General features: G+C 37.8%; 1 protein-coding gene and 1 pseudogene across 1 annotated transcript; both read left to right on the top strand.

Moving 5' to 3' along the window:
* The first annotated feature begins 10,714 nt into the window (after nucleotides 1-10,714).
* Nucleotides 10,715-13,011, top strand: LOC104773471 (uncharacterized). The gene is made up of 2 exons (XM_010498087.3): nucleotides 10,715-11,266; nucleotides 11,947-13,011. Exons 1-2 carry the CDS (start codon nucleotides 10,899-10,901, stop codon nucleotides 12,773-12,775), a joined length of 1,197 nt encoding a protein of 398 aa, XP_010496389.2. The 5' UTR covers nucleotides 10,715-10,898; the 3' UTR covers nucleotides 12,776-13,011.
* An 11,532-nt stretch (nucleotides 13,012-24,543) lies between these two features.
* Nucleotides 24,544-25,322, top strand: LOC104773472 (putative caffeoyl-CoA O-methyltransferase At1g67980 pseudogene; annotated as a pseudogene).
* The last annotated feature ends 2,190 nt before the right edge of the window (nucleotides 25,323-27,512 follow it).

Here is a 27,512-nt window from a genome sequence, read left to right as displayed (position 1 = left end):
TAGATGTGGAGAGTTTAAAAGCCACTTATACCCATTTTGTCCCAAAACAGGTTAAAACCAAGAAAACATTGCTTAGTAGCTGTAAACAGCTATGCTAGTGTTTCTGGGGTTAAAATGTATCTTAATCCAATGCAACTAACTAAGTATAAGAGTTTGAGATAGATGTGGAGAGTTTAAAAGCCACTTATAACCATTTTGTCCCAAAACAGGTTAAAACCAAGAAAACATTGCTTAGAAGCTGTAAACAGCTATGTTAGTGTTTCTGGGGTTAAAATGTATCTTAATCCAATGCAACTAACTAAGTATAAGAGTTTGAGATAGATGTGGAGAGTTTAAAAGCCACTTATAACCATTTTGTCCCAAAACAGGTTAAAACCAAGAAAACATTGCTTAGCAGCTGTAAACAGCTATGTTAGTGTTTATGGGGTTAAAATGTGTCTTAATCCAATGCAACTAACTAATTATAAGAGTTTGAGATAGATGTGGAGAGTTTAAAAGCCACTTATAACCATTTTGTCCCAAAACAGGTTAAAACCAAGAAAACATTGCTTAGAAGCTGTAAACAGCTATGTTAGTGTTTATGGGGTGAAAATGTGTCTTAATCCAATGCAACTAACTAAGTATAGGAGTTTGAGATAGATGTGGAGAGTTTAAAAGCCACTTATACCCATTTTGTCCCAAAACAGGTTAAAACCAAGAAAACATTGCTTAGTAGCTGTAAACAGCTATGCTAGTGTTTCTGGGGTTAAAATGTATCTTAATCCAATGCAACTAACTAAGTATAAGAGTTTGAGATAGATGTGGAGAGTTTAAAAGCCACTTATAACCATTTTGTCCCAAAACAGGTTAAAACCAAGAAAACATTGCTTAGAAGCTGTAAACAGCTATGTTAGTGTTTCTGGGGTTAAAATGTATCTTAATCCAATGCAACTAACTAAGTATAAGAGTTTGAGATAGATGTGGAGAGTTTAAAAGCCACTTATAACCATTTTGTCCCAAAACAGGTTAAAACCAAGAAAACATTGCTTAGAAGCTGTAAACAGCTATGTTAGTGTTTATGGGGTTAAAATGTGTCTTAATCCAATGCAACTAACTAATTATAAGAGTTTGAGATAGATGTGGAGAGTTTAAAAGCCACTTATAACCATTTTGTCCCAAAACAGGTTAAAACCAAGAAAACATTGCTTAGAAGCTGTAAACAGCTATGTTAGTGTTTATGGGGTTAAAATGTGTCTTAATCCAATGCAACTAACTAATTATAAGAGTTTGAGATAGATGTGGAGAGTTTAAAAGCCACTTATGCCCATTTTGTCCCAAAACAGGCTAACAGCAAGAAAACATTGCTTAGTAGCTGTAAACAGCTATGTTAGTGTTTATGGGGTTAAAATGTGTCTTAATCCAATGCAACTAACTAATTATAAGAGTTTGAGATAGATGTGAAGAGTTTAAAAGCCACTTATACCCATTTTGTCCCAAAACAGGCTAACAGCAAGAAAACATTGCTTAGTAGCTGTAAACAGCTATGTTTGTGTTTATGGGGTTAAAATGTGTCTTAATCCAATGCAACTAACTAAGTATAAGAGTTTGAGATAGATGTGGAGAGTTTAAAAGCTACTTATAACCATTTTGTCCCAAAACATGTTAAAACCAAGAAAACATTGCTTAGAAGCTGTAAACAGCTATGTTAGTGTTTATGGGGTTAAAATGTGTCTTAATCCAATCCAACGAACTAATTATAAGAGTTTGAGATAGATGTGGAGAGTTTAAAAGCCACTTATAACCATTTTGTCCCAAAACAGGTTAAAACCAAGAAAACATTGCTTAGAAGCTGTAAACAGCTATGTTAGTGTTTATGGGGTTAAAATGTGTCTTAATCCATTGCAACTAACTAATTATAAGAGTTTGAGATAGATGTGGAGAGTTTAAAAGCCACTTATAACCATTTTGTCCCAAAACAGGTTAAAACCAAGAAAACATTGCTTAGAAGCTGTAAACAGCTATGTTAGTGTTTATGGGGTTAAAATGTGTCTTAATCCAATGCAACTAACTAATTATAAGAGTTTGAGATAGATGTGGAGAGTTTAAAAGCCACTTATACCCATTTTGTCCCAAAACAGGCTAAAACCAAGAAAACATTGCTTAGAAGTTGTAAACAGCTATGTTAGTGTTTCTGGGGTTAAAATGTGTCTTAATCCAATGCAACTAACTAATTATAAGAGTTTGAGATAGATGTGAAGAGTTTAAAAGCAACTTATACCCATTTTGTCCCAAAACAGGCTAACAGCAAGAAAACATTGCTTAGTAGCTGTAAACAGCTATGTTAGTGTTTATGGGGTTAAAATGTGTCTTAATCCAATGCAACTAACTAAGTATAAGAGTTTGAGATAGATGTGGAGAGTTTAAAAGCCACTTATAACCATTTTGTCCCAAAACAGGCTAAAACCAAGAAAACATTGCTTAGAAGCTGTAAACAACTATGTTAGTGTTTATGGGGTTAAAATGTGTCTTAATCCATTACAACTAACTAATTATAAGAGTTTGAGATAGATGTGGAGAGTTTAAAAGCCACTTATACCCATTTTGTCCCAAAACAGGCTAACAGCAAGAAAACATTGCTTAGTAGCTGTAAACAGCTATGTTAGTGTTTATGGGGCTAAAATGTGTCTTAATCCAATGCAACTAACTAAGTATAAGAGTTTGAGATAGATGTGGAGAGTTTAAAAGCCACTTATAACCATTTTGTCCCAAAACAGGTTAAAACCAAGAAAACATTGCTTAGTAGCTGTAAACAGCTATGTTAGTGTTTCTGGGGTTAAAATGTATCTTAATCCAATGCAACTAACTAAGTATAAGAGTTTGAGATAGATGTGGAGAGTTTAAAAGCCACTTATAACCATTTTGTCCCAAAACAGGTTAAAACCAAGAAAACATTGCTTAGAAGCTGTAAACAGCTATGTTAGTGTTTATGGGGTTAAAATGTGTCTTAATCCAATGCAACTAACTAATTATAAGAGTTTGAGATAGATGTGGGAGTTTAAAAGCCACTTATAACCATTTTGTCCCAAAACAGGCTAAAACCAAGAAAACATTGCTTAGAAGCTGTAAACAGCTATGTTAGTGTTTATGGGGTTAAAATGTGTCTTAATCCAATGCAACTAACTAATTATAAGAGTTTGAGATAGATGTGGAGAGTTTAAAAGCCACTTATACCCATTTTGTCCCAAAACAGGCTAACGGCAAGAAAACAATGCTTAGTAGCTGTAAACAGCTATGTTAGTGTTTATGGGGTTAAAATGTGTCTTAATCCAATGCAACTAACTAATTATAAGAGTTTGAGATAGATGTGAAGAGTTTAAAAGCCACTTATACCCATTTTGTCCCAAAACAGGCTAACAGCAAGAAAACATTGCTTAGTAGCTGTAAACAGCTATGTTTGTGTTTATGGGGTTAAAATGTGTCTTAATCCAATGCAACTAACTAAGTATAAGAGTTTGAGATAGATGTGGAGAGTTTAAAAGCTACTTATAACCATTTTGTCCCAAAACATGTTAAAACCAAGAAAACATTGCTTAGAAGCTGTAAATAGCTATGTTAGTGTTTATGGGGTTAAAATGTGTCTTAATCCAATGCAACGAACTAATTATAAGAGTTTGAGATAGATGTGGAGAGTTTAAAAGCCACTTATAACCATTTTGTCCCAAAACAGGTTAAAACCAAGAAAACATTGCTTAGAAGCTGTAAACAGCTATGTTAGTGTTTATGGGGTTAAAATGTGTCTTAATCCAATGCAACTAACTAATTATAAGAGTTTGAGATAGATGTGGAGAGTTTAAAAGCCACTTATAACCATTTTGTCCCAAAACAGGTTAAAACCAAGAAAACATTGCTTAGAAGCTGTAAACAGCTATGTTAGTGTTTATGGGGTTAAAATGTGTCTTAATCCAATGCAACTAACTAATTATAAGAGTTTGAGATAGATGTGGAGAGTTTAAAAGCCACTTATACCCATTTTGTCCCAAAACAGGCTAAAACCAAGAAAACATTGCTTAGAAGTTGTAAACAGCTATGTTAGTGTTTCTGGGGTTAAAATGTGTCTTAATCCAATGCAACTAACTAATTATAAGAGTTTGAGATAGATGTGAAGAGTTTAAAAGCAACTTATACCCATTTTGTCCCAAAACAGGCTAATAGCAAGAAAACATTGCTTAGTAGCTGTAAACAGCTATGTTAGTGTTTATGGGGTTAAAATGTGTCTTAATCCAATGCAACTAACTAAGTATAAGAGTTTGAGATAGATGTGGAGAGTTTAAAAGCCACTTATAACCATTTTGTCCCAAAACAGGCTAAAACCAAGAAAACATTGCTTAGAAGCTGTAAACAACTATGTTAGTGTTTATGGGGTTAAAATGTGTCTTAATCCATTACAACTAACTAATTATAAGAGTTTGAGATAGATGTGGAGAGTTTAAAAGCCACTTATACCCATTTTGTCCCAAAACAGGCTAACAGCAAGAAAACATTGCTTAGTAGCTGTAAACAGCTATGTTAGTGTTTATGGGGTTAAAATGTGTCTTAATCTAATGCAACTAACTAAGTATAAGAGTTTGAGATAGATGTGGAGAGTTTAAAAGCCACTTATAACCATTTTGTCCCAAAACAGGTTAAAACCAAGAAAACATTGCTTAGTAGCTGTAAACAGCTATGTTAGTGTTTCTGGGGTTAAAATGTATCTTAATCCAATGCAACTAACTAAGTATAAGAGTTTGAGATAGATGTGGAGAGTTTAAAAGCCACTTATAACCATTTTGTCCCAAAACAGGTTAAAACCAAGAAAACATTGCTTAGAAGCTGTAAACAGCTATGTTAGTGTTTATGGGGTTAAAATGTGTCTTAATCCAATGCAACTAACTAATTATAAGAGTTTGAGATAGATGTGGAGAGTTTAAAAGCCACTTATAACCATTTTGTCCCAAAACAGGTTAAAACCAAGAAAACATTGCTTAGAAGCTGTAAACAGCTATGTTAGTGTTTATGGGGTTAAAATGTGTCTTAATCCAATGCAACTAACTAATTATAAGAGTTTGAGATAGATGTGGAGAGTTTAAAAGCCACTTATGCCCATTTTGTCCCAAAACAGGCTAACAGCAAGAAAACATTGCTTAGTAGCTGTAAACAGCTATGTTAGTGTTTATGGGGTTAAAATGTGTCTTAATCCAATGCAACTAACTAATTATAAGAGTTTGAGATAGATGTGAAGAGTTTAAAAGCCACTTATACCCATTTTGTCCCAAAACAGGCTAACAGCAAGAAAACATTGCTTAGTAGCTGTAAACAGCTATGTTTGTGTTTATGGGGTTAAAATGTGTCTTAATCCAATGCAACTAACTAAGTATAAGAGTTTGAGATAGATGTGGAGAGTTTAAAAGCTACTTATAACCATTTTGTCCCAAAACATGTTAAAACCAAGAAAACATTGCTTAGAAGCTGTAAACAGCTATGTTAGTGTTTATGGGGTTAAAATGTGTCTTAATCCAATCCAACGAACTAATTATAAGAGTTTGAGATAGATGTGGAGAGTTTAAAAGCCACTTATAACCATTTTGTCCCAAAACAGGTTAAAACCAAGAAAACATTGCTTAGAAGCTGTAAACAGCTATGTTAGTGTTTATGGGGTTAAAATGTGTCTTAATCCATTGCAACTAACTAATTATAAGAGTTTGAGATAGATGTGGAGAGTTTAAAAGCCACTTATAACCATTTTGTCCCAAAACAGGTTAAAACCAAGAAAACATTGCTTAGAAGCTGTAAACAGCTATGTTAGTGTTTATGGGGTTAAAATGTGTCTTAATCCAATGCAACTAACTAATTATAAGAGTTTGAGATAGATGTGGAGAGTTTAAAAGCCACTTATACCCATTTTGTCCCAAAACAGGCTAAAACCAAGAAAACATTGCTTAGAAGTTGTAAACAGCTATGTTAGTGTTTCTGGGGTTAAAATGTGTCTTAATCCAATGCAACTAACTAATTATAAGAGTTTGAGATAGATGTGAAGAGTTTAAAAGCAACTTATACCCATTTTGTCCCAAAACAGGCTAACAGCAAGAAAACATTGCTTAGTAGCTGTAAACAGCTATGTTAGTGTTTATGGGGTTAAAATGTGTCTTAATCCAATGCAACTAACTAAGTATAAGAGTTTGAGATAGATGTGGAGAGTTTAAAAGCCACTTATAACCATTTTGTCCCAAAACAGGCTAAAACCAAGAAAACATTGCTTAGAAGCTGTAAACAACTATGTTAGTGTTTATGGGGTTAAAATGTGTCTTAATCCATTACAACTAACTAATTATAAGAGTTTGAGATAGATGTGGAGAGTTTAAAAGCCACTTATACCCATTTTGTCCCAAAACAGGCTAACAGCAAGAAAACATTGCTTAGTAGCTGTAAACAGCTATGTTAGTGTTTATGGGGCTAAAATGTGTCTTAATCCAATGCAACTAACTAAGTATAAGAGTTTGAGATAGATGTGGAGAGTTTAAAAGCCACTTATAACCATTTTGTCCCAAAACAGGTTAAAACCAAGAAAACATTGCTTAGTAGCTGTAAACAGCTATGTTAGTGTTTCTGGGGTTAAAATGTATCTTAATCCAATGCAACTAACTAAGTATAAGAGTTTGAGATAGATGTGGAGAGTTTAAAAGCCACTTATAACCATTTTGTCCCAAAACAGGTTAAAACCAAGAAAACATTGCTTAGAAGCTGTAAACAGCTATGTTAGTGTTTATGGGGTTAAAATGTGTCTTAATCCAATGCAACTAACTAATTATAAGAGTTTGAGATAGATGTGGGAGTTTAAAAGCCACTTATAACCATTTTGTCCCAAAACAGGCTAAAACCAAGAAAACATTGCTTAGAAGCTGTAAACAGCTATGTTAGTGTTTATGGGGTTAAAATGTGTCTTAATCCAATGCAACTAACTAATTATAAGAGTTTGAGATAGATGTGGAGAGTTTAAAAGCCACTTATACCCATTTTGTCCCAAAACAGGCTAACGGCAAGAAAACAATGCTTAGTAGCTGTAAACAGCTATGTTAGTGTTTATGGGGTTAAAATGTGTCTTAATCCAATGCAACTAACTAATTATAAGAGTTTGAGATAGATGTGAAGAGTTTAAAAGCCACTTATACCCATTTTGTCCCAAAACAGGCTAACAGCAAGAAAACATTGCTTAGTAGCTGTAAACAGCTATGTTTGTGTTTATGGGGTTAAAATGTGTCTTAATCCAATGCAACTAACTAAGTATAAGAGTTTGAGATAGATGTGGAGAGTTTAAAAGCTACTTATAACCATTTTGTCCCAAAACATGTTAAAACCAAGAAAACATTGCTTAGAAGCTGTAAATAGCTATGTTAGTGTTTATGGGGTTAAAATGTGTCTTAATCCAATGCAACGAACTAATTATAAGAGTTTGAGATAGATGTGGAGAGTTTAAAAGCCACTTATAACCATTTTGTCCCAAAACAGGTTAAAACCAAGAAAACATTGCTTAGAAGCTGTAAACAGCTATGTTAGTGTTTATGGGGTTAAAATGTGTCTTAATCCAATGCAACTAACTAATTATAAGAGTTTGAGATAGATGTGGAGAGTTTAAAAGCCACTTATAACCATTTTGTCCCAAAACAGGTTAAAACCAAGAAAACATTGCTTAGAAGCTGTAAACAGCTATGTTAGTGTTTATGGGGTTAAAATGTGTCTTAATCCAATGCAACTAACTAATTATAAGAGTTTGAGATAGATGTGGAGAGTTTAAAAGCCACTTATACCCATTTTGTCCCAAAACAGGCTAAAACCAAGAAAACATTGCTTAGAAGTTGTAAACAGCTATGTTAGTGTTTCTGGGGTTAAAATGTGTCTTAATCCAATGCAACTAACTAATTATAAGAGTTTGAGATAGATGTGAAGAGTTTAAAAGCAACTTATACCCATTTTGTCCCAAAACAGGCTAATAGCAAGAAAACATTGCTTAGTAGCTGTAAACAGCTATGTTAGTGTTTATGGGGTTAAAATGTGTCTTAATCCAATGCAACTAACTAAGTATAAGAGTTTGAGATAGATGTGGAGAGTTTAAAAGCCACTTATAACCATTTTGTCCCAAAACAGGCTAAAACCAAGAAAACATTGCTTAGAAGCTGTAAACAACTATGTTAGTGTTTATGGGGTTAAAATGTGTCTTAATCCATTACAACTAACTAATTATAAGAGTTTGAGATAGATGTGGAGAGTTTAAAAGCCACTTATACCCATTTTGTCCCAAAACAGGCTAACAGCAAGAAAACATTGCTTAGTAGCTGTAAACAGCTATGTTAGTGTTTATGGGGTTAAAATGTGTCTTAATCTAATGCAACTAACTAAGTATAAGAGTTTGAGATAGATGTGGAGAGTTTAAAAGCCACTTATAACCATTTTGTCCCAAAACAGGTTAAAACCAAGAAAACATTGCTTAGTAGCTGTAAACAGCTATGTTAGTGTTTATGGGGTTAAAATGTATCTTAATCCAATGCAACTAACTAAGTATAAGAGTTTGAGATAGATGTGGAGAGTTTAAAAGCCACTTATAACCATTTTGTCCCAAAACAGGTTAAAACCAAGAAAACATTGCTTAGAAGCTGTAAACAGCTATGTTAGTGTTTATGGGGTTAAAATGTGTCTTAATCCAATGCAACTAACTAATTATAAGAGTTTGAGATAGATGTGGAGAGTTTAAAAGCCACTTATAACCATTTTGTCCCAAAACAGGTTAAAACCAAGAAAACATTGCTTAGAAGCTGTAAACAGCTATGTTAGTGTTTATGGGGTTAAAATGTGTCTTAATCCAATGCAACTAACTAATTATAAGAGTTTGAGATAGATGTGGAGAGTTTAAAAGCCACTTATACCCATTTTGTCCCAAAACAGGCTAACAGCAAGAAAACATTGCTTAGTAGCTGTAAACAGCTATGTTAGTGTTTATGGGGTTAAAATGTGTCTTAATCCAATGCAACTAACTAATTATAAGAGTTTGAGATAGATGTGGGAGTTTAAAAGCCACTTATAACCATTTTGTCCCAAAACAGGCTAAAACCAAGAAAACATTGCTTAGAAGCTGTAAACAGCTATGTTAGTGTTTATGGGGTTAAAATGTGTCTTAATCCAATGCAACTAACTAATTATAAGAGTTTGAGATAGATGTGGAGAGTTTAAAAGCCACTTATACCCATTTTGTCCCAAAACAGGCTAACGGCAAGAAAACAATGCTTAGTAGCTGTAAACAGCTATGTTAGTGTTTATGGGGTTAAAATGTGTCTTAATCCAATGCAACTAACTAAGTATAAGAGTTTGAGATAGATGTGGAGAGTTTAAAAGCCACTTATACCCATTTTGTCCCAAAACAGGCTAACAGCAAGAAAACATTGCTTAGTAGCTGTAAACAGCTATGCTAGTGTTTATGGGGTTAAAATGTGTCTTAATATAATGCAACTAACTAAGTATAAGAGTTTGAGATAGATGTGGAGAGTTTAAAAGCCACTTATAACCATTTTGTCCCAAAACAGGCTAAAACCAAGAAAACATTGCTTAGAAGCTGTAAACAGCTATGTTAGTGTTTATGGGGTTAAAATGTGTCTTAATCCAATGCAACTAACTAATTATAAGAGTTTGAGATAGATGTGGAGAGTTTAAAAGCCACTTATACCCATAACTAATCCTGTCAACCCCGCCAGATACTCATCCTCCGCCTCAAAACGAATCAGAAAAAACTGCCTTGGAAGATCCATGACGTACATCGCTCTTCTTGGTTTCTAGATCTCCCTTAACTTTATTCTCAAAACCGCAATGGATACGTTTCTACTCAACACCTTAACGATCATGCAGTTGTTCCACATACCATATATCACGTCAAACACTTCAGCACCAATTGTGATCTCTGGCTCCCCATCTTCTCCATTTGGAAAAATCTAGTTGGACTCTCGCTGAGACAAAATCCTCATCAAGGAGGCTCTCCGGCACCGGCGTCCCCCATGTACTACCGTCTACCACCCTCTGTACCCACGTTCGTGGAGCATCTGTAGGATCCCCCGGTGGCCAACCCTGCTCACCACTATCGGTTATCTTCGCATCCTGATCACCGCTAACACAACCCTAGAGTCGCTCATTTTTTTTATTTTTTTCAGTTCTTTTTTGTACCTTGGCAATAATATTATGTTAAATTAAAAATCATATTACACATTAAAGTCTAGAAAATAAATATTTTTTGTGTGAATATAATTTACATTTATACACTTATAGATTAATTCAAATTTACACTTACAAATCAAATTTGCAATTATCAATATATCATCAAATAATAACATAATTTTTTCATTTTTTTATATATAAATATTATTTCAAAAGATAGAATACCCTTTCGCCACTTATTAGTGTGAAAATAGTTACCTAATACTCTCTCTGTTTCATAATAAGTGTCATTTTGACACTTTGCACACAAATTAAGAAAACATATTAAAATATTTTTTTTACTTTTAAAATTGAAATTGACTTTTGATATTCTTCAATAATTATGAAGTTAAAGTTGGAAATTTATGCTTAATTTTACATTAAAAATCTAAAATAACACTTATTTTGAAACAAAAAATCAAGGTTAGAATGACACTTGTGAAACTGATGGAATTTTGTGTAAAATGTCCAGATTGGAATTGTGATTTGTCAAGCTAACTAACCTCGAGAAATGTTGGTTCTTTCAACTAATTGCATATTTTTCTTCATAATTAATTATTAATTTGATGATTAGAGTAGATAAGTCGTTTCGTCTTTGACTAGAGAAATCCAAACTTGGGGGCACACACAAGAGAAGAGAGAGAGAGATAATGGTGGTGGAAGAGAACCAGAATCAGATGATGGATTCCATCGCCGGAGACTCAGCGATGACGGCAACTGTACTAGAAGACGAAGCAGAGATGGAAACAACCACCACCAACATATGGAAAAACACCAAGGAATCACTGATTCTACATCTCTCCAAGAAGCTTCTCCACAGAGATCTCGATTTCCGAATTGAAGCCGCTAGGGAAATCCGGAAGATGCTTAGAAAGTCTCCGGTCAAGTCTTCGGCTAGGTCAAAGCTCGCCGACGCCGGAGTTATCCCGCCGCTTGTTCCCATGCTCATCTCCTCCAACATTGATGCTCGCCACGCTTCTCTCCTCGCTCTTCTTAACCTTGCCGTTAGAAATGAACGGTAATCTCTCTAGTAGTATATAATTTTAATGCTCAATCTGAGGCCTTATTAAGATGTTGGTTTTTGCTTAAGAAAACTTCACAATCTCTGCTTAGAGCTTGGTTCTAGGGTTTGCAGTTTCTGAATGAGTCTAAGGCTACTTATTAGTTACCAGCTACTGCAGCTATGGTTTTCCTTGTTAGCAGGATTAAGAATTGCACTGCACTATGCCTCATTGACTCATTTGAGTTAATCTAGTAAAGTTGTTGACAAAAGCAAATACAAAAAGAAGAATGCAGTGAGAGTATCTATACATACTTTGTGACTTTAGATCTGTAGAAACCACAGCGATATTGAGTTTAATTCAGCACACATCCAAATTCTCACTTCAATACAGACTTTTCACATTTGGAAGTTGGAACTTGTTGGCAATGGCAGCCCATTTCTGAATGGTGACAGATATCAGTGTGTAGTTGTTATGTGGTTAACCTTCTTATGTTCTGATTTTCGAAATCTATCTTTACCTGGAATTTTCTGCTATTTAGATATTACGATAGCAAATCGAGGATGTCATTTACCTACTTGATCCAGCACTTATATTCTTCTGAACCACCCTTGTGTGGTAATGAAATTTACATTTTATGTTCTTATGGTGGTCATTACGTAATTATGACTTATATTTGGTTGTGAATTCTGATCAGGAATAAGATTGAGATTGTGAAAGCCGGCGCTGTTCCTCCTCTCATACAGATTCTGAAGCTCCACAATGCTAGTTTACGTGAATTAGCCACTGCAGCAATTCTAACACTGTCAGCTGCGCCAGCCAATAAGGCGACGATTATAACTTCTGGAGTTCCACCACTTCTGGTTCAGATTCTTAGCTCTGGAACTGTTCAGGGGAAAGTAGATGCAGTCACAGCCCTTCATAATCTATCAGCTTGCAAAGAGTACTCTGCTTCAATTCTAGATGCTAAAGCCGTGTCCCCGCTCATCCACCTCCTCAAAGAATGCAAAAAACATTCCAAGTTTGCTGAAAAAGCTACAGCGTTGATTGAGATGATCCTTTCTAACTCTGAGGATGGGCGGAATGCCATCACCTGCTGTGAAGCTGGTATTCTGACTTTAGTAGAGACTGTAGAGGATGGTTCTACACTCAGCATAGAACACGCGGTTGGAGCGTTGCTTTCTCTATGCCGCAGTGACCGAGGTAAGTACCGAAAACTCATACTAAAAGAAGGTGCAATCCCAGGTCTCCTTAGTTCAACAGTCGAAGGAACATTGAAGTCCCGGGATAGAGCCAGAGTTCTCTTGGACTTGCTGAGAGAGACCCCTCGTGAGAAAGAAATGGCTCCATTAATACTAGAGAAAATTGTCTATGGCATTGCAGTACACGTTGATGGGGCAGAAAAAGCTGCTGAAACGGCTAAGAAACTGTTGCAGGACATGGTTCATAGAAGCATGGAGCTGAGCATGAAAAGCATTCAGCACAAGGCGCAGTCAGCAACTATTCCTGATAACTCGAATAGCTAACGATCATAGTAGTAATATTATCGATATTAGCAAGAAATTTGCATTACGAGAAAGATTTGTAGGGTTTCGGGTTCTGATTTGGAAAAAGTCAAGAATCAGAGCCGTGTTTAGGTCTAGTCTTACCTCTCCGGAGCTGGAAGAAAAACCATTTGGTAAGTTTTAGAGGCTGAATTTTTCTTTCCCTTTTTGTACATACTCTTGGCCCTGGGTCATGTTTATATCAGAACCCTTCATCATGCGTTTATATCTTTTTCACATTGATTCGGTATTTCTTCGTATTAAAGTTTGGTTTTCTTGGTCTTTCTTTGCAAATCATATTAAAGGAAAATTAGCTAGGCGGGCGGTCGGGATGGGTCTAGCTCCTAGCAAAAAAAATCAGAGATTAAATGGACATTAATTGGGAACTAGTTTTAGGATTATATTAAATTAATAATAAAATAAAAATATATTACTTAAATATATTAGAGGAGGTAATGAACTTGTCATTCTAAAGGATTTTAGAGTATTTTTAAAATCTTTTGTTATTCAATTAAGTATTTTTAAAACTTTTATGAAATCCTATGTTATTCAACTTAATATTTATGTAAAATCTTTTAAAATAATTTAGAATTTGTTGTTATTCAATCAATAATTTTTAAAACCTACTTGAAATCTCTTGTTATTCAATATATTATAACTTTTTAAAAAATTGCTACTTTGAATGATTTTAGAAGACTTTTTTTTGGTTTTTAGTTGAAAATTATAACAATCAAAATCATAGAGTATAAAGTAAAATTTTGAAGGATTTTAGAAAAAAAAAAGCATCTTCTGAAACGACCGACCTTTTTTTTTAATAATAAATAATAAATATTATATAATAAATAACTACAACTAGTGGTCCCATACCCACTAGCCACCTAACCACAATCACAACCAACAGCGGAATAACAATACCAACATCCAATAAATAATAATCCAATAAATATAATTATCCAATATCCATAACATCAACAATAACCAAACATCAAGAATCAAAGAACCATCAACCTAACAATGTTCTAATGACCCAACTCTAGCAACCTAGCAATGCCAGACAACATCAAACCGAGTCCCTAGAACATCCTCCTCTTCATTGCCTGGATTCCACGATCACACTTTGCCTTTACCTGCACCACAAACACATATTGCAATGCATGAGTATTTTATAAACACTCAGTAAGGCAATCCTCCCATCTACTGGGCTATACACACAAGCAATAGAGTATCAATAACCAACACACAACAATCAATAAACGACCATAACAAACCAGGACTTAGCATCGACCGACACCACACATGCATCGACCGATGCCAAATGGGGAAGCATCGATCGACACAGAAGCTGCATCGACCAATGCAAGTGTAACTTGCATCGACTGATACCCAGTCTGCATCGACCGACGCATGCTCGACGCAACGCGAAAACCCTAGAATTTTACGCGCCGTCCTCGCACTTGCATCGACCGATGCATGATATGCATCGATCGACGCAACGTCGAGCACCGTGATTTTCCCGAAGCTTCTCGCCGGATTTTGTTCCTACAACCACAGAAACTCATTCCCAAGCCACAAGAAAGCTTCCTAACGCCCATACCAACAATCTAACAAGTCTAACAACACCAAACAAGCAAGTTAAAGGTTCCTCTAGCTTAGATAAGCCATGGTCATGCACTTACCTTTGCCACAGAAGAAAACTAAACCTCAAACAACAAGAACAAGCCTCTAGGAAGCTCCTACAACAATCCCAGCTACAGATCTCTACAGGAACGCCCCAAATCTCCAAGAAATCACCAAGAACACTCAAAAACCTTTTCTCTCTTTCGTTTCCTCTCAAAAACGGCCAAACTCGCCGAATGAGACAAAAAATCGACTTAAGGGTTTCCCCTAACCCAAAACGCAGCGTTTGACTTAAGTCAAAACCCAGAGAATTGCACATGCATCGACCGATGCACCTCTTGCATCGACCGATGCAATCCCCTAAACCGGGATTTCGGTTCACGGATGTTACAATTCTCCCCCACCAAACTGGATTCGTCCTCGAATCCCAAACAACCATCAGCCAAGGACTCCCGTGCAACCGTCTCCACGGCCCGCACTCCTCCGACCGATCCACAGAAGGTCACCTCTAGGCGATAAACTCACGCTCCAGGCTTCATTTGCTCTTGACTTTTTGGACTTCCCTTTACTCATAGGCCTAAACCTTGAGTTTTTATTGGCTCCTCATCAGACCTAAGTCTGCATGCCAAATGATATAAGGAAAAGTCCAAACTCGTCTCTCGGGTTGCCACCCTATAGCACGCCCCTGGATCGTCATCCGAAGTCGATATACCAACCATACTCCCGAGCCACAAAGTCTCTGAATATAGCAGTACTAGGAGAACCTAAGTCCCCCAAGAGTCGCGAGCAAACGATTCTGAACACGTCCGAGTCCTATCCCTATCCATGTTTCCTTCCCGTGACTCGCATAAAAACATCTCAATGTTCTACCAACCACATATTCCCTCACTGGAATACCTCATGACCACACAAGGATCATATACACGCCACACAGGCTGCCACAAAGGCCAACAAAATGTCCTCACGAGGACCGCCACCAAGGCCAACAAATGTCCTGAAAAGGACCGCCACCAAGGCCACTCGTCCCAAAGGACCGTCACAAAGACCATCTGTCCCGAAGGACCGTCACAAAGACCATCTGTCCCGAAGGACCGTCACAAAGACCATCTGTCCCGAAGGACCGTCACAAAGACCATCTGTCCCGAAGGACCGTCACAAAGACCATCTGTCCCGAAGGACCGTCACAAAGACCATCTGTCCCGAAGGACCGTCACAAAGACACTCTGGCTAAACAGCCCGCCACAAAGGCCAACAAATGGCTAAAAGCCCGCCACAAAGGCCACACAATTTGGCTAAAAGCCCGTCACAAAGGCCACACAATGTCTAAAAAGACCGCCACACACAGGCACTCTGACTCGAAAGTCCGCCACAAAGGCCACACAATGTCTAACAAGACCGCCACACACAGGCACTCTGACTCGAAAGTCCGCCACAAAGGCACAAAAGCCCCTCCAAGGCTTCCCACCGCTAAAATGGACAAATTCTGACTCCCGCAAAACTTTCCATATTTAGCACTTTCCATTTTTTGAAACTTTCCACTTTTGGAAACTTCTCTTCGCAACCCCGCCTCACGGAAACTTTGTACCCCAAACACCACCTCATCTTGTTACTGAGTCGCACAACCAACCACCCCAAGCGACCGAGTAACAAGAGAGATGGGCTGGAATACTCCATTCCCGCTCCAGCCACAGATTACAGATGGGACCAGGCTAAACAAGCTCAAGTCGCGGCTTGCTTCTCATACCACTTCTTGAACCTTGCCTTCATCTTTGCCTCAGGCTCCCAAGTCTGCTCCTCAACACCATCACAGTCCCACAGGACTCTCATCAAAGGATTCTTCTTCTTCCGAAGTTCCTTTATCCTCCTCTTGAGAACCCTCACTGGTCTCGCCTCCACAGTCATGTTAGGCTGAAGATCCTCAGGAATCTTAGCCAACACCTGCTCACCCTCACGGAGACACTTGCGCAACATAGACACATGGAAAACCTTATGGAGTGCACGCATAACCTCAGGTAACTCCAATCTATATGCTACTGGTCCAACCCGCTCAATCACTCTGAATGGACCCATATACCTCGGACTCAACTTAGTCTCTGACAATGACCTGTTCGGACCCCGCAACATGGCCATCTTGAGGTACACTCTGTCTCCTACCTGAAACTCAAGATCTCTCCTCCTCCTATCTGCATAACTCCTCTGCCTATCCGGAGCCTCCTTCATGTTCAGCTTGAGAACCCGAATCTTCTCTGAGGTCTCCTGAACAAAACTAGCACCAAACATGCTCCTCTCCCCCACCTGAGTCCAGCATAATGGTGTACGACATGGCCTCCCATACAAAGCCTCATAAGGAGCCATCTTAATACTCCCGTGATAACTGTTGTTGTAAGCAAACTCTACCAGGTTCAGGTGATCTGCCCAATGGCCACCCCAATCCAACACACACATCCTCAGCAAATCCTCCAGCGTCTGGATCGTCCTCTCAGACTGTCCATCTGTCTGGGGATGATAAGCTGTACTCATATGCACCTTAGTGCCCATCTCTGCCTGAAATGCCTTCCAGAACACCGAAGTGAACTTGGAATCTCTGTCAGACACAATGCTCGCGGGCACCCCATGCAATCTGACTATCTCTCTCACATACTTCTTAGCCAAGACCGCTGCTCCATCAGTCTTCTTAATGGCCAGAAAATGTGCATACTTAGTCAACCGGTCCACAATGACCCAAATAGCATCAAAGGTCCGTGACACTGGCAATCCTACCACGAAATCCATGGTGATCATATCCCACTTCCACTCAGGAATGGGTAAACTCTTCAGTAACCCGCCAGGAACCTGATGCTCAGCTTTCACTAGCTGACACACATCACACCTCGAAACCCAAATAGCTACATCCTTCTTCATCCTGACCCAATGATAGTACCTCTTGAGATCACGGTACATCTTAGTCGCTCCTGGATGAATAGATAACTTGCTCGCATGAGCCTCTCTCAGAATCTCCTGCCTCAACTCCTCATCCTTGGGCACACAAACCCGACCGTGCACCAAGATAGTACCATTATCTGAGACCTGATACTCTGAATCCACATCCTTAGAGGCATTCACCAGCCCCAAATCCTTCTCCTGAGCCAACCGCACCCTACTCAGAAGATCTGCTCTATCCACTGCTTCCAAACCCAATGGTTCCTGTGAAACAGCACACAAGCTCAACGCACTGATCTCCCCTACCAGAGACTCCATCTCCTGCTCCTGAGCCAAAGCTACCCTCTTCCGACTCAGAGCATCTGCAACCGTGTTAGCCTTACCAGGATGATAGGCTATCTCCAAATCATAATCTGCCACAAGCTCCATCCACCGCCTCTGTCTCAAATTCAGCTCAGGCTGAGTGAATATATACTTCAGGCTCTTATGATCTGTAAACACCTGTACCTTTGCACCATAAAGATAAGATCTCCAAATCTTCAGGGCAAAAACTACAGCACCCATCTCCAAGTCTTGAGTAGGATAGTTGCCTTCATGCACCCGCAACTGCCGCGAAGCATAGGCAATTACCTTCCCATGCTGCATCAGAACACACCCCAAACCAACTCTAGATGCATCTGTATAAACCACATAGGGTTCTCCCTGCTCAGGCAAAGCCAACACTGGCGCAGTAGTTAACATCTCCTTCAGGCTTGCAAAGCCTTCCTCACACTCTTCTGACCAGACAAAAGGAACATCCTTCCCTGTCAACTTAGTCATAGGACGTGCTCTGCTTGCAAACCCCTGCACAAATCTCCTGTAGTACCCTGCCAAACCAAGGAAACTCCTGCTCTTTCTGGCATTCTGCGGTCTAGGCCAATCCCTAATAGCCTGAATCTTCTCTGGATCTACAGAAACCCCCTCTACAGAAACAATGTGACCCAGAAAACCCATCTCACGCTGCCAAAAACTACACTTGCTCAACTTGGCAAACAACTTCGGCTCCCGCAGCTTCTCCATAACTGCCCTCAAATGCACTGCATGCTCCTCAGGACTCTTAGAATAAACCAGGATATCGTCGATGAAAATGATGACAGATACATCCAGAAACTCCTGAAACACACTGTTCATCAATCTCATAAACGCTGCTGGCACGTTAGTCAATCCGAAGGGCATCACCACAAACTCATAGTGCCCATACCTAGTCGTCAAAGCAGTCTTCCTCACATCTGCCTCATCTATCGGTATCTGATGATAACCCGATGCCAGATCTACCTTGGAGAACCAAGTAGCACCCCTCAACTGATCCAGCAACTCATCGATCCTAGGAAGAGGATACTTGTTCTTCACAGTGACCCAGTTCAAACCCCGATAATCGATACACAACCTGAAACTCCCATCCTTCTTCTTCACAAACAACACCGGCGCTCCCCACGGTGATACACTAGGACGGATGAATCCCTTACTCAATAAATCCTCTAGCTGCTTCTTCAGCTCTGCCATCTCTGCTGGAGCCATTCTGTAAGGAGCCTTGGATAACGGCATCGTCCCTGGTTCCAGTTCAATGGTGAAAGGATCCGACCGAGATGGTGGTAATCCCTGCAAAGACTGAAACACATCCTCAAACTCCTCCACTACCGGAATACCGCCAACCGTAGACTTCCCCACTGACTCTAGCATATATGTAGTAACCAAATAAGCCTCATGGCCCTTCTTGATCATCTTCCCAGCTTGAATGGCTGAGATCACGAGACTCCCCGAAGTCGGTCTCATACCCTGGAATACCAACTTCCCTCCTGAACGCTCAAACTCCACTCTACCCCGATGGCAATCCAAATGCACCCTATGCCGATGCAACCAATCCATCTCGAGAATAACGTCATATAGCTCCACTGGACTGATAAGCAAATCTGCTGGCCATGACTCTCCTGCGATCTGAATATCAATTCCTCTAGCCCGTCCAATAACTCTCAGGAACTTGCCTCCCGCAACTCTAACAACTCCTGTACGCTCTCCAGGATCCCCACTGATCCCCGCACTCTCTGCACACTCTGGAGTAATGAAGCTATACGAAGCTCTAGAATCAAACATAACGTGGGACTTAAACCCGCCCACCAACAAGGTCCCTACACAAACCTCATGTGTTGAGAACCTAACACTTTATCACAGGAAACATATACAATCTGAACCTACTAAAATTCACAAAGTTACAGTACCAGAAAATATACCTGTGATCGCCCCGACACTGGTTCCACCAGTCTCAGCTGTCGTGTAAACCCGTGGCGCTTGCTCAATCCGTGCCACCTGCTGACCTCCAGGCTGCACCTGTTGCAATGCTGCCACTGCTGCCGGCTGCAACTTGGGACAAAAAGGCCTAATGTGCCCTGTCTCCCTACAGTGATAACATACCCGTGGTCCTATCGACGGAACACTCCTCTTGGGACAACTAGCAACCCTGTGATCTCTGCTCCCACAACCGAAGCAACCTGCACCACTCCGCTTCTGCGTAGCCTCCCACTTCCTCTTGGTTCCCTGAGCATGCCTACCGCCCCTGCTAGAACCACCCTGCTGCTGAGCCTTACTAGGCTGAATTGCTGGAGTAACCGACACTGACTGTGCCCGGATATCCTCCTCAATCTCTGCTGCAGTCTCAACCAGCTCTGCACGCGTAGCATAATACCTCCCTCTACAGTGAACTCTCAAATCATCCCGTAGAGCCCTCATAAACCTCCTGACCTGAGCCTCCTCAGACTCCAAGGCCCGACCCCCATAACATAGAAGTTGACTGAACTCCAAGTCCAGCTCCCGCACTGACCGTGTCCCCTGAGACAACTGAAGGAACTGCACCTCCAAACGATCCAATGCCTCTCTAGGAAAATACTTGCGGTTGAACTCCAAAACGAAGTCAGCCCAAGTCATCTCCCGCTGCACCCTCCTAGCAGCCACAGATCTCCACCACAACTCAGCATCACCACTCAAAAAGTAGACCCCTATGTCCACCCAGAACTCCTCAGGACATTTCAGAGTATGGAAATTACGTTCCACTCTCGTCCTCCACGCATCCGCAGCGGTAGGATCTACACCTCCCGAAAACTGCTCAGTACGCAACCGACCCATCTCTGTCAACATGCTGAGATAACGAGCATGGACCCCCGCATCCGCAGCCACTGGCTGCTGCTCCTCCGCCACCACTGGTGGCACTACCTGAGCCTGAGCCGGTACCGCTGGTGGTAACCGCTCTAACAACTGTGCTAGCAAAGCCGCAACGTCAACACCAGGGACTCCACCCGCTGGGACCCCCACACCCGGGACCCTAGCATCACCGGCCACTGGAGCATCAACACCGCCCCCTCCTGCCACACTCACGGAATCCCCCGGAACACCCTGCGACTCGCCAACACCCTCAGCTGTCACACTCTGGTCCTCGGTCTCACTAACCACTGGGGCTCTGCCCCTACCACGACCACGTCCGCGACCACGACCTCGACCAGTCACAGCATCCTCTCTAACCATCTGCACTACCATGAACAGAAGGCTAAGCAAACAATTTCTATTTTAACACAGAAACATAAACTCACCGTGGAATCACACACTCGGCTCGAAGAGGATGTTCTAGGACTCCATGCCACACACAATTGACTAACTCACATAATCAATCAAGACATGCAATCCCAAGCATCTACAACAGGAACCTAGTGAACCCAAACCTAGAACCGTAAGGGCTCTGATACCAAAATGAAACGACCGACCTTTTTTTTAATAATAAATAATAAATATTATATAATAAATAACTACAACTAGTGGTCCCATACCCACTAGCCACCTAACCACAATCACAACCAACAGCGGAATAACAATACCAACATCCAATAAATAATAATCCAATAAATATAATTATCCAATATCCATAACATCAACAATAACCAAACATCAAGAATCAAAGAACCAGCAACCTAACAATGTTCTAATGACCCAACTCTAGCAACCTAGCAATGCCTGACAACATCAAACCGAGTCCCTAGAACATCCTCCTCTTCCTTGCCTGGATTACACGATCACACTTTGCCTTTACCTGCACCACAAACACATATTGCAATGCATGAGTATTTTATAAACACTCAGTAAGGCAATCCTCCCATCTACTGGGTTATACACACAAGCAATAGAGTATCAATAACCAACACACAACAATCAATAAACGACCATAACAAACCAGGACTTAGCATCGACCGACACCACACATGCATCGACCGATGCCAAATGGGGAAGCATCGATCGACATAGAAGCTGCATCGACCGATGCAAGTATAACTTGCATCGACCGATACCCAGTCTGCATCGACCGACGCATGCTCGACGCAACGCGAAAACCCTAGAGTTTTACGCGCCGTCCTCGCACTTTCATCGACCGATGCATGATATGCATCAATCGACGCAACGTCGAGCATCGTGATTTCCCCGTAGCTTCTCGCCAGATTTCGTTCCTACAACAACAGAAACTCATTCCCAAGCCACAAGAAAGCTTCCTAACGCCCATACAAACAATCTAACAAGTCTAACAACACCAAACAAGCAAGTTAAAGGTTCCTCTAGCTTAGATAAGCCATGGTCATGCACTTACCTTTGCCACAAAAGAAAACTAAACCTCAAACAACAAGAACAAGCCTCTAGGAAGCTCCTACAACGATCCCAGCTACAGATCTCTACAGGAACGCCCCAAATCTCCAAGAAATCACCAAGAACACTCAAAAACCTTTTCTCTCTTTCGTTTCCTCTCAACAACGGCCAAACTCGCCGAATGAGACAAAAAATCGACTTAAGGGTTTCCCCTAACCCAAAACGCAGCGTTTGACTTAAGTCAAAACGCAGAGAATTGCACATGCATCGACCGATGCACCTCTTGCATCGACCGATGCAATCCCCTAAACCGGGATTTCGGTTCACGGATGTTACATCTTCCACCGGTCTTTCCATCGTCGGAGGAGCTCTTCTTGCCGGAGATTTTCCGACAACAGCTCGAAGCCACAACTCTCGCCGATCACCAGCCACTTCTCCACCGGTGAAGTCTCTGCCGCCGATTTCAACCAGGGGACCCATTTGGTGATCTCATCCTCCTTCTCGAGCGAGCATCTTTTTCTCCATCAGCAATCAATCTGAAACTTTATCTCAGTCTCTTTTATGACGAACCTAAAGCATCGTTCGTCTCTTCCTGTGAATCAAACCACCACCATCATCTCTGTTTGGTAAGCTCGCTTCTCCCTCTTAATTTGAATCTCCTGCAGCCTCAGCTTCTGCTCTTGCGAATTTCTTCGTCACTTCATGGCATGTTTTCTTCACAATCTCCCTTTGTTGTTTTCGCTTGATTAATTCATTGACCAAGTTTTCTTCTTTCCAGCAAACACAGCTCTTAATGGGGAATGATGCCTTTTTGTACGCAAACCAAACTAAAGAAATCAGAGAAACCAAGTGAGAAAACTAGTAATTACAAGTCAATGTGGTTGGTAAAATCTAATATATTAAAGGAGAAGTTGAGAGAGCTTACAGCCATTCTCACAAAAAATTACGTCGTTTACCCTTAATGAAAAATACCCCTGAAAAATTTTCGGACAAGCTTTTGTTCTCTATTTAGGTTGCTGAAACGCACCACATTCATCCTCAGACTTAAGATTACTAATTTGCCATTAATGAGATTCAAAACTGGACCTTTTTACCCTTTTTCTATGTTTTAATTTTTTAAAAATAAATAAAAAACGAAATTAAAAATAAAAAAAAAACAAAAATTGTTTTACAAAATTGGAAATCTAATATATTTATATGCAATATCTCTCTTTAAAAAAATGGAAGATAAATATTAGAATATATTACGGATATTCGTTTAGAGAAAATTTATGTTTTTAAAAATATTAAAATGGTAAAGATAATTATGACGGTTTTCCTTCTAAGCTATATATATATAGAGGGTCAGCCAAAACAGTAGAAGTTGGATTCATTAAGGTAAACATATAGTTTTGAGAGTATAATTTTTTGTATTATTTTGGTTCTAATAAATCAACTTTACTATTGTATGATTTTGATTTTTTATTATTTATGTTGATGTACTATCGATATGCTTTGGTGCTTTGCATGAATTAAATTTCATGCTATTATAAATTTTAATTATTATGTTGAATCATATCGAAAATTTTACTCATTTTGTACTGTTTGTTTGTGTTTTAGGTCTACCTGTCATGGACCATGTGTGTTTTTTTGTATATCAAAAACAAGATTGGACGAATGAGTTTATGAAGCAAGCGAAAAAATCAAATCGGTAAAGTAATTATGTTTATTTGCTTTTTGTTTTTTTTTTGTGGTGATTGTTATTTAATTTTATTTTCTTGGTTAAACATGTTTTTTTCTACAAACGAAGGAGCAAAGACAACTTTTGGTAATATATCTTGGTCCTTTATATGGTTCATCAGATTCGAATTTTTGTATTTTTGTTTTTAGTGGTTGTTTGAAAGTCAAGATCAAGCAATCATAGACTTTGTCTATGGTTTCTCCATCTTTTAAAACATTTATGTTGTATTATTTTCTATATTTTTTTTTGTAGTTTAGTAATTTGAAATAAACTCTTATATGTAACCTAATACATATTTTTTTGTTTCAGTTGAGTTCATGGACGATCATTGCTCATAATTGTGGATCTACAAAATTGAATATAATTAAATTCAGGTATTAGTCTTTATTAACCTGAATCCTTAATTTTTAAAAATAATATTGATGCCAATGTTTTATTTCTAATAGTTATAGTTGCAGGAAAACTATGGTGGGTTTCATGAAAAATGTATGATAATTTCTAAAAATTTTGGATTTACATATTTTTACAAATAGATTTAAATTATAATTTTGTTTATTTTTTTGAATAATAATATAATATGTATGTCTAATAAATTTTTTTCTCTTAAATTAATAGAAAAAATAAGAAATTGTAATTATAATTCTGTTTGTTTTGGAATATAGTATAATCTTTGTGTCTAATATATTATTTCCTCCTCTTGACTAACTTTTTCGCATTTCATGTCCTTGCTTTTATGAGCTCTGAACGCATAAAAAAATTGTTCTTTGCTCAGAAAAATTTCTAATAGTTATAATAATATTGTGAGCTTGGTGTTTTCATGGGTTATTCGTTGCTCACGATGGCTCTTGCATTGCCTCATGATGGACATGTATGTACCCAACAGTACTCCTTGATTTACTCAAAATCAAATAAGCGAAAATGATAGGGCTAGCTAATATCTATGACTCTCACATATTACTGCAATAGACATCGACAAAGAAGCTTACGAAGTGGTCTAGAGTTGATCACAAGATCAATTTCATCCAATCTGATGTTCTTCAGGCTTTAGACAAGTTGTTGACCGTATGTAATCCATTCTTTCTTTTCTTTTGGCATATTATTTTAATCTGATGACATTGGTTTATGAATGATGATGGGGCATATATAGGATAATCCAAAACCGGAGTTTGATTTCGCATTTATTGACGCTCATAAACCGAACTATCCCAACATGCACAATAGACTAATGAAGCAAGTGAAGGCAGAGCCGTCGCAGAGAATTATAAGGCCACAAGCCCAAAAAAAATTTTAGGCATATTTAAAAAAAAAAATAAATGAAAAGACAAAAAATTTGTGTTTTTTAGCCTCGAACTCTTGACACCTTACACTCTCTTCTACTGCTTATACCATTAGACCAAACTAACATTTTGTAAAATAGGACCGATTTTAGGACTATATTATTTACGGCCGCAAGCTGATGCTTTGTCAGCTTGTGTCTTGGGCCGGCTCTGAGTGAAGGTAGGAGGAATCATAGCGTTTGATAACACTTTGTGGTTTGGGTTTGTGGCAGAGGAGAAAGAAGAAAGCGTGCCAGAGCATATGAGGGAGAACAGAACAGAACATCCATTATGGAATTGAACAAGCGGCTTGCTGCTGACCCTCGCATCGAGCTCTCTCAAGTCTCCATTGGTGATTGATTATATATATGAGACCAATCAAAATACCAAATGTTCTTAGTTTGATTTGCTTGGGATTTGGATCGTCGAGTGATTCTTGTGATGTGATTTGATCAGTACCTTACATTGCATTTTTTATGTATATGATCGTGCATGCATTTATTTAAATCATATATCATATCTCAGAAACCCCAATATGCAAACGAAATTATGAATAATCACACAAAGAGCTAGCGTAGTACGAAGAGTAACAAACAAACAAGGAATTAGAGGTATACACAACAAATAAGGTGATGTTAAATTAGATATTTTGTATCAATTATCAATAAGTAATTTAAATTAGTATTATTTAGTTTTTGATACAGTTTAATTGATGTTTTTTTCGAGGTGTTACTCGACGTACTAGCTCTTTGTGTATTAAATCCAATCCATACTACTGTATGTAAATATATCTTTACTTACATTACCATAAGCTATAAATTTTGAATTCGTGCTTTGATTTGCATATAGCTTAGGCTTTTTTATTCACATGACCATTCAGAGCCATCACTATAGCTTTGTTATACATATGGATTCTATTCAGGGAAAATTTATGATAATCTTCTAAAAAATTGGATTTCTTTCTATTTACAAATATATTTAAATTATAATTCTGTTTTTGGATAAATATAATATAATCTTTGTGCCTAATAAATTATTTACCCTTTTTAAATAAATAGAAAGAAGATGAAATCTCAATTATAATTCTGTTTATTTTTTAAAAAATAACAGAATAATTGTGACTGACATTTTTTTCTATTAAATTGATAGGAAGAAGAAGAAAGAAATATGAATTAAAAATTCAGGACTTCATATCTGAGAGGTTTTTCTAGAACAAAAGAGATTAAGGAAATTAGGAAGAATTTTTTTTACAAATTACAATTATTGTTTATTTGAAATTTCTTTAGATGGATAAATAATATAAAATAATTGTAAATTTCTCATTTTGATTAATAAAAAAGAAAAACAGAAATCTAAATTTTATATCTCAATTAAAAATTAAAAGTTACAGAAGATAAATACTTGAATATATTGCAAATATTTCTTTGAGAATATCCCTGTTTTTAAAAATATTAAATTTCTACAGACTATTTGTTTCACTTTAACGAAAATTAGAAAAAAAGGAAATCAAATATTTATATATCCTTTTTTTAAAATGGAAAATAAATGCTAGAATCTATTGTAAGTATTTCTTTCAAGAAAACTTCTATTTTCTAAAATGTTAAATTTCTATAGATAATTATGATGATTTGAACTGATAATCTCGAGAGGATATACTACAAATATCCATTTAATTTGAAGATATAATACAATCTTTTGTGATCCCGACAAAATTTAATAGGATTGTCGCAAATCTTCGGAAAAAAATCATATTTTTTCCGGCTGGATACACTATCACCAAAAGGAGGAACAAATACTCTAAATAAGACAAAAGGTTTTGACAATTATAATTAGGTGGATGAACAAATAAAACAATTAAAAATGAATATATATTGAAAATACAAACGAGTAATTTTAAAGAATAATTTTTCTTTCACTTTTAAAAGTAACATTTTTTTAAAAAACGAATGATTTTTTCTTTTAAAACAAAAATTAAAAAATTGAATTAAAATAATCGTATCCCATTTAAAATTATTAAAAAATGGAAGATAAATACTAAAATCTTTTGTAAATATTTTTTTTTGAAAAAATTCTATTTTTAGAAATGTGAAATTTCTATAAATAATTATGAAGGTTTGACTTGGATACTAAGCTATCAATATAGAGGCGCTCAATCACAACATTATAAGTCAGCTTTGTTAGGCTTACACATTTGGTCGTGTATGCTCGCGGATAACTCTCCTAACTATATTACTTTATGTTTATATTAGAAAAATTACTTCCGTTCCTTATTATTAAAGATTAAATTATAGTTTCTCTTTTGGTTAATTATTTTCCATTCACATTTTTGTTCGAATCCTTTTTAGTCCTATAATTAATTTACTTTTTGGTTTATTAAATTAGTTGAACTATTATTTAAAAATATATATGCCCATACAAGCTTATAAAAGAATTGAATTAGTGATATATTTGACCATAAAAAAAATTTAGACAATCCAAATTATCATTGTAA

The sequence above is a fragment of the Camelina sativa genome, chromosome 12, assembly GCF_030686135.1.
Source record: "Camelina sativa cultivar CO46 ecotype springtype chromosome 12, ASM3068613v1".
NCBI classification, from domain to species: domain Eukaryota; kingdom Viridiplantae; phylum Streptophyta; class Magnoliopsida; order Brassicales; family Brassicaceae; genus Camelina; species Camelina sativa.
This window is presented reverse-complemented; position numbering and strand designations above follow the sequence as displayed.